The sequence below is a fragment of the Papaver somniferum genome, chromosome 4 (assembly GCF_003573695.1).
Source record: "Papaver somniferum cultivar HN1 chromosome 4, ASM357369v1, whole genome shotgun sequence".
NCBI lineage: Eukaryota > Viridiplantae > Streptophyta > Magnoliopsida > Ranunculales > Papaveraceae > Papaver > Papaver somniferum.
The window spans coordinates 47,964,382-47,973,396 of NC_039361.1; the positions used below are offsets into that span (position 1 = coordinate 47,964,382).

Genomic DNA, 9,015 nt, shown 5'->3' on the forward strand with positions numbered 1-9,015 from the left:
CCCTGGCTAAAGCACAAAATCAAAGGAAAATGTAGGTTTTAGCTAAAGCTCAAAAATCGAGAAAAGACATGGTTTTAAGACATGGTCAAAGCACAAGTCTTAGGTTTTTGCAAGATAACGCAGATCCAAAGGATAAATCGAGAAAGCATACATAAACCGATAAAGCAAGGGTAAATCTAAAGGTTTTTCTCTTCACATAAATGAATAGATCTGAAAATTTTTCGATATGTTATGATGGTGCTTCAAGAGGTAATCCAAGAGATGCAGGGTATGGATATATATGCAGGAATTGGGATGAAGAGTATATGTATGCAATGTCTGGTGGTTTAGGGATAGCCACTAACTATATGGCAGAAATTGTTGCAGTTTTATGTGCAGGAGAGTGGGCAGTTTCTAATAACTTCATTAAAGTTTGGTTTCAAACTGATTCCCAATCTGTAATGAAAGCATTTCAAACAGATTCAGTTCCATGGTGGAGCATAACAAGATGGAACAAGATTAAAAGTTCTCTTCAAGACTGGCATTTTTCTCATGGTTATACGGAGATAAACTTCTCAGCAGACTCCATGGCAAAGAGGGGAGTCAATCTGACAAAGGGAGAAAAAAGAAGCTACACTTCAAGACCTGAATTTTTAAGCTCACTGGAAATCCCAGACAAAGCTTACTTCAGAACTTGTTAATTTTTAGTTTTCCAGATTTAAAGCCCAGTAATAATGGGCTTGTCTTCTGATAGTGTTCCAACTTGTAAGCCCAACCAGAATGGGTTTTATTTTGTAGCTTTTGGTTATTACTTTTGGTTCTAATAAAATTATATTACCAAGCAAAAAAAAATCTTAAAATTTTCGCATACAAAGATATAGATCTGAAGGTTCAAATATACTAAGACACAAATCCGACAGTTTGTGTAAGTTTTCATAGTAAAACAGCTTTTCAGTGACTTGTCGCCCAAAGATCGTACCGATAAACAATGTTGAGCGGTCAGATTCACAGGAAAGATAAATCTTTTACCGGGACATAGTCCTTGTTTCTAGCGCCATATTGTGAACACTGAAGTAACGATGATACCTTCGTGTCCACAAACAATATCCGCAATAAGACCAAAGCTTAGTAAATGACAGAATATAGATAAAACTAAGATAAGGGAGACTCAGAGCCTTTGGCTCGTCCTTGTCTTTCATCTCAATAGAGACTACGATAAGCACAAATCACACAAGACAATTAAATACGAAGAGTAAAGTGCGGAAAGTAAATGATACAATGGTTTATGTGGTTCAGCACTAAGGCCTACATCCACGGGGGTTGGTGTTTCACTATGTATTAAAGGTTACAAAGTTAGTCGAATGACTTTGGGGTGAGGAACGAAGCTAGGAGGGAAACAATACTCATACTTACTCTTACAATTTCTCTCTCCTGCACTCTCCTAAACTCTATCTAAAAATGACCGACCCTTCTATCTTTGTGAAGCTGGGTATTTATGGATCTCATGTGTGGGGCCTCTTGGATAACAGTTGTATCCTTATCATCTTGATCTCTGTGCCGATGCCGCTGATATCTTCGTTCTGTACCGATGACCTTAACGGTAATATGTTGTATCGCTGGGTTGCCGATTAATCCACCATAGGAGGCTTGACACGTGCCCTCTGCATGTAGCATTTAAGACGGGTGGTTGGGCAGTCCGCACGCATCAGACAGTTGTTTGATTCCCCTGTCACATCCGTGTCGGTTAGATTAATCTCCACCCTCGATTTAGGATCTATCTTGGGATAAATTAAAGTGGGTCTTTGGGTCTTCTAAGGTACTCCGCAGCAGCTCGTTCCTTAGGTAACTCGTCGGATCTGTAAGATAATGGACACGTGGTTGGTCATAGATTATGTGTATACAATGTGCATGCTCACATTTTGAGTACCCCTGACTAGCGAATAAGATGCTTAAACTCCCAGTGCAACGCCTCAAGTAGTTGAGCTATGTTTTGATTTATTGTTAAATGTTAATTAAAATCTTGGCTTGATTGGGGTATACCCAGATTAATCGGGGTATACCCAATTTTAATGCGACCTAGTGTTCTTACTAAAGGGAGGTTAAAAAAGGGTGATTTTACTTTAATACTCTTGAAATAATTAAATCTTAAAAATAAACTCATTTCTTAATTTCATTAATCCTAAAATTAAAAAAACTAAACAACTCTTAATCTATTCTTCTTCTTCGTCTGCATCTTCCATCAACCAAAGCCATATAAAAATCTTCAACTTTGATTTTCCAAAAAAATTGTTGACTTTACCGGCGAAAATAAGACAATAAGTGATATTTAAACTCAAACCCATCATTGTGCTGTGTGATTTGATTGTTATATTAGGTTAAAAATCGAAAATTGTGATTTCTGTGTTTTTAGTCGGCAAGGTCGTAACATGCATATGTTGCGGACTTTTCATAACATCCATGGCGACTGTAAATCTTTTCAACATCCGGCAGGGTATTTTTTGAAGATCTTGCCGACTAACAAATTTTTTCAACAGCCGTCAGGGTATTTTTTGATGACCTTGCCGACTAATAAATTTTTTCTGTTGTCTTCTATGTGTCAAAAAAATTAAGTCAGCATGATCTTCATTCGTCGACCTTGCCGATTTTTAATTACTTTCAGAACTGAAAAAGTTGATTTTTGATCTAATTTTGAGTATTATTTCATACAATAAATTTGCAATCTCCTCTTTATAAGTGTTTGGGTAGTGTGCTTTCATTTCCGTTCCAAAAGATTTTTTCAAAACAATTTCTTTTTCCTCAAAAACTTCCCAGAGTTCAATCAAAAACAAAATTTCATTACTCAAATTCATAATTTGAGAAGTTTTAATCTACTCAATTAATTAACATAATCAAATTTTTAATGTTAATTAAACAAGAATACATTGGTCATTTAGAAAATATATGGTTAAAGGATGTGTTGTTTTACTTCGAAATGATTCAAATTTTGTCTCATTATGTATACTCCAATCAAGCAAGGATTAAAAGCACGGTGAGGCATGCCACCACCTTTGGTACCTTCCAAAGCATTTGTGTGCAAGCTATTTTCTATGTCAGAGGAACTCTGCATTTTCATAGCATCACCTCACATAGAACCATTTTTATCAAATAAGTTAAAAGATCTCAGAATTGTGATCAGACGACTGCTTAGCTGGTTAATCCATTAATAGTAAATGGTAAAAAAAATTCATTGTTGAGTTAATTACGAGATACACGGAAACGGCAATATATAGTTGAACTTGAACAGACTCCCATTAATTACTTACTTTTCTTTATTTTAAGCAGAAACCTAGAAACCCATTCCTTTCATCTTCCAAACCAAAGCCTTTTTCCATTTCTTTCATCTTCATCACAGTGAAACCAGTCTGTTCTTCTTCTTTTCTTTTTAGTGAAACTACAACAAAAACACTTAAATGGCATCAAATAGAAATCCCAGAAAAATAACCTTGAAAATTTCATCTTCTTGTTCTTCTCCAAAACTACCACCAACACCATCACAGCCACCATGTCCACCTCCCATGAAATTCCCACTAACCCATAGGTCTTATTCACTAAATCCTAAACTCAAACTCGCCTATGATCAACTTTTCTCTGAACTAAATCAATCGCCACACTTCAACCCACTTGAAAGTTTAAGAAGTGAGAACATCAAAGAAGGAATCAAGCTGGGATGTGACTTAGCTTTCTTGCTCTTGTTTCAAAAACTCTATAACTTGGATAATCCGTTTACTTTTCTTCGTGAGGTAGACAGTTTGACTAAAGAGTTTGAGGAGTTTGAAGAAATGGGTTATGATTTAACCGAAGTAAAACAGAGGTTCAATCTACTGAGAAGAAGAGCTGAAAAAGAAAAGGGCTTGAAAAATGAAGTTCAAGTATTAGAAACAGAAAGGCAACATGAAGAAGAAAAAGTTTTAGAAAATGAATTTCTTTTTGTGGAGTTAGCAAATGAATCTACAAAGGTAGCAAAAGAAATAAAGAAGGGGAAATCAGTGATTGAGAGTATTGATAATCAGAAGAGGAAGATTATTGTTAATTCAAAGATGAATTTGAGTGAGTTTAAAAAGTTAGCTCATAAGCGATATGGTAATACTATCTGATTACAATGAAGATGATGAATCTACTAAGAAACAACTAAGTTTAGAGATTTTAGTTGTCTGATTAATCAGGGTTTTAGTTGTCTAATGAAACTGCATTTTGTAATCAGTGGTGCCATACTACTACTACTATAATCTTAATGTGATGATCGATCATGAATGAAAATATGTATAGCTTTATATTATTAATCTGTTTTCGTTTTCTTTACATTTTTCTTTTTTCATACCTGAACCCTGATTTCCAAATCAATTAGACAACTAAACTAAACTTAGTATTGATTGAAACCACCGGAAAAGTTAAAAATGTTGCCGGAGAAGACGAAGAGAATACTAAAAAGTGTAGGTTTGACTGACAGATACCGGTGGTACAAAATGTGTAGAGCTGGACAAGTTTTTTCTCTAGTGTTTCATGTCTTAACGTTACTGGCTACAAAACGAGCAATTGAAAACACTTTGACCAAAAAAAAAAAACCATCACAAGACTGCCTAGTCCCTAGGGCATTCATGGCCTAGAGAGTATCAGTAGATAGCCTAGGCCTTAGGGTCTTTGAGAGAGTAATCACTAGATTCCCTACAGTAATGGGGTTAGCAAAATGGAGGCAGGTCACGTATAGCTATCAAGGGCAAGGATGTACATGCTTTAGCTTCCCCAAAGTTAACATTTGACATTTTCCGTTTTACTATTTGTGAAATTTGCTTATTGGTCGGAAGGCCCAATAAGAATTTAATCCAGAGTCTACACCGACATTAAGAAGGCTGTTTTTAGGCATACCTAAATCTTTCTTGGCATACAAAACAATAGTCCTATTTTAGGTGACCTTATAAGGGGTACCCTATGGATAGTTCAATTACATATATATTCTTAATACAAAAATCTAAAATCATTTTTTTTTAAAATCAAAATCAGTTTCCCTTAACATCTCTTCTTCTTCCTCCTCTAGCCGAACTCTTCCCCTCCCGCGAAAATTTTTTTCATCACCATGATTAATTGTCGATTCGTAAAAATTTGATCGCCGATTAAACTCAACTACATAATGACTCGTACAAAGAAAAGCAGGACTAGGCAAACCAAATCGTCTTCTAATCCATCAATTGAAGAAGAAGAACCAGTTGAAAATGAAGGTGTAGAAACTGAAAATCAACCACCAATTGAACCAACTGCATCTCCAACTCCAGAAATGAGGATAAGAAAGTAAGTTTTACAAACCCAATTTCCTGTTTGTTTTTTTTTCATCGATTAAATGACGGTTACGGTATTGAGTTCGGCTCAAAATTGAGTTGCGCTTTTAGCCGAATCGTTCTTCACAAAAGCTTCTTGTAAGTGTATATGAACAATTCGGCATGAAATTTCAAGCCGAACCTAGTCACAGATAGAGATGCATAGGGGTTCGGCGTATTCGATAATCATAATATGTGCCGAACCTAGCACATTTACGAGGTTCGACTATTACGATATTCACATTATGTTCCGAACCAATACAAAATTCTTACCCCAACAATTAACAGGAATATAAATGATCAGGTTCGGCTTATATAATACTTATGTAAATAGCCGAACCATGTACTACCAAAAGGTTCGACGCTTACGATTTTCTCAATATAAGCCGAACCTCACATAATTTTTCTTCAAGATCATACATGATTAGGTTCGGCTCATTATGACATTTTTAAACAAGCCGAACTAAGGGCTACAAATTGGGTTCGGCTCATAATAATAACACTTTCAGCTTACCGAACTGTTCATTAGTTGTCAATATCCAGGTGGGTTCGGTTGATATATTAAGCCGAACATATTCCAGACTCGCCGAACTTAGTGAAAAACACAAACTTTTTATGATTTTAAGCTACAAAAGTGAGATTAAACATAAGACATAAGTATACCCTCCTCATCCATTGAATCAAATACAAGCTTTTTTCTCAATTTCCCTTTCTCCTTCTCCAAAAAAATCTAGCTTTTTTTCTCTTACTCAAAAATTTTCATCTACACAAATTTATAACTGAATAATCCTAAAACTAATCACTAATTATTAATCACTAATCAAAATTATTTTAACTAATCATTAGTATTAACACTAATCCTAAAAGGGAAGATTTGCCATTAACAAAAATATTTGGTTAAGGGGCTTATGATTTTGCTATTTACAACCCTTTTTTTGTCTTTATTCAGTATGCCCTTAAAGTTTTACGTATGCCTAAAAAAAACCTTCGAAATTAATTTTATCCATAGGTCTATTATTCTTTTACAAGTTTAAAAGACTTATTTTGGGATACCACTGTTAACGGGGAGCTGATACCACTTGTCCGATCTGATGTTCGAGATATAATAGTTGTTGTTTGTCATATAATGGTATCACACGGTTAAAGTCGGTATTTCCCTCTATAAATCGTGCATACTTATGACGATTCTGAAAGAAAATACAAAACTTAAACTTACACAAGAGAGAAAAACTGATAATACTCTTCTTCAGATCAAAAAAAAAAAAGATAATACATCTGGAAAAAATTTCAAATGACAAAAGAGAAAAGGTGATCCTAAAATTCATGGTGGACAAAGTAGATTTTGCAGTAATGGTGACGGTGGCACTGGAAATATTATGGTTTGGTTTTGAAATTATGGTTGTGGTGGTTGTTGTTAGAGCATTGCTCGGTCGAACTCACAAGTGTTGCTATATCAAGTTTGTTGACAAATTTAGTTTTCAAAACTATATCTTAATTTCTAGTCTACAATTAATTAAGTCTCGGTTTAGGATAAAGGCAGTTGAGAAACGAACTAGTCATCATTTGCATTCTACCGTTTAAAGGCAAAGGTCAGCCGAAGCTTTTGGAGAACTTCATCAATAAAAGGTAAGTGAAGACTGGACCACCTATTTCTCAAGTTATATTCACCTTTCTATCCTTGGGACGATTGAAGCATAACTAGTTAGACTAGCTTGCATAGACAAGAATTTCGAGTCGGGAACTAATTATTTAGTTTACAAATTTCTCGAAATATAATGACTAAGCTTAATAAACATTTATTCATGCTTGATCAAATTCGGTGGAGAGCAATTTATTATTCGGAACCAATTCTTAATTCAAGTTTATCATTCAAAAATAGCCTGGAATAGTGATATATGTCATTGATGTTATTTAGGAATGTTTCGAATTGATTTAGAAAAATATAGAACTACTATATTCGGAATACAAAACAGTATTATCAGTCTTACAAACTGGGAAAACTTTTTTATGTCTGAATCCATATTACATGTACTCGTACACGTAACGGAGTATCTGTATATCGACTTTCAAATTTGTGTAATACGCATATGCATATGCACATCATGGGAAAATCTGTTTCTTTCGTAATCCATATAGGTATGTATATTTGTATACAAACCCTTTTGGAACTGTGGTAAGGGAACCTTGTTAAGTATTCAACCCGGCATGCGAACCAAAAGAGTTATATGTTCTAGAACCAATTTAGTACCAAGCCGGTATGCAAATTGAAAAGGTTCTGTGAACTCTTAAGTTTGCAAACCGGTAAAGGTCTTAAGTTTGCAAACCGGTACGTGAACTGAAAAAGTTATGTTAACTTCGGAACTCGGTTTTGCTTGTAAGTCTGCAAATCGATCCGTGTACCTTAACTCAGCTGATTCACAAACTACTCAAGTATTTGTACTTTGTGCATTTACCAACTATGTTGATTGTGATTCAATTGCGATTAAATTATTTCTCTGAGATAATTTACCTTTCATCAATTCTATAATTAACACTAGACTCATTTGATCACATGATTGTGACTCGAGATCAATGTGTTTGTGTTCATGGAAATGAGTGTAAGCTTTTAAGTCCAAACCGGCTAGTTTCGGCTAACCATGTTGGACATAGTCTTTGTATACGGTTCGGTTACAGTTTAGCTAACCATAGTATCTTTTTTATGTGAAAAAGATTCAAATCTTTCATCTGACGGTGAATATTGTTTGCTTGGTTACAAAGCTATCTTAGCTTAAACCTAAAGCAACCTAGGCTTTGAAGTCTATATAAGGGGAACTCTTGGAAACTGGGATATTTGAATCCTGACACTACTTTTTGGTGTATCATAGTTGTATCTAGAGTCTCCCTCTCCAGAAACCCTTTTAGGGATTAGAGAATATCAAAGACTTCACTGGGATTCGTGAATCCAAGACTAATTATCTTTTATCCTGATAACTTGAGTATCCTGATATTGTTCGATTATGAATTTTCCACTAGAACAAGATAGATAGAAATCACAAAGTTCTCTTCGTCTCAAACTTTGTTATTCCACAAGTTTCATACTTGTGAGGTGAATAATAATCTAGGCTGCACTTCGGGTTTCATAAGTCCGGATTTTGAGGATAGCCAAACTTTTGTCAAGTTGCTATCGATTTTCATCACTTGGATCTTACATTTGATTTGATCATCTGTTTCGATCATAAATCAAGAAATTAATTGTATAGGCTTAATCTTTGGTTTAAAGCCTTCAATTGAGTGGAAGCAACTCTTAGTTGGTGTGACGTCATCTAAGGGAATCAATTGCACGGAGTCCTACTGGGATTCAAGAGGCGTAAGGAGCGTGACTGTACCGGAATCAGTAGGAGACTGAGTCCGGGCTCAACTACATTCTAGACTGAAGTTAATTGGTAGTAGTCTAGTGTTTGTAGCTTCTTAATACAATTTGATGTTCAATCTGGACAATGTCCCAGGGTTTTTCTGCATATCCGGTTTCCTCGTTAACAAAATTTCTGGTGTCTGTGTTTTCTTTTTTTTGCGTATTATATTGTTTATCTTTATAATTTAAATATCACAGGTTGTGCGTTGATCAATCACAGTAGATAGGTCTGACCTTGTTTGTTGAATAAGACTTGATTGATCCTTGAATATTGGTCTTTGGTACCGTCCAAGAACT

General features: G+C 35.1%; 1 protein-coding gene across 1 annotated transcript; it reads left to right on the forward strand.

Moving 5' to 3' along the window:
- The first annotated feature begins 200 nt into the window (after positions 1 to 200).
- LOC113272476 lies at positions 201 to 680 on the forward strand. Its single transcript, XM_026522302.1, has one exon. The coding sequence runs from the start codon at positions 201 to 203 to the stop codon at positions 678 to 680; it is 480 nt and encodes a 159-aa protein (XP_026378087.1).
- Positions 681 to 9,015: the final 8,335 nt, after the last annotated feature.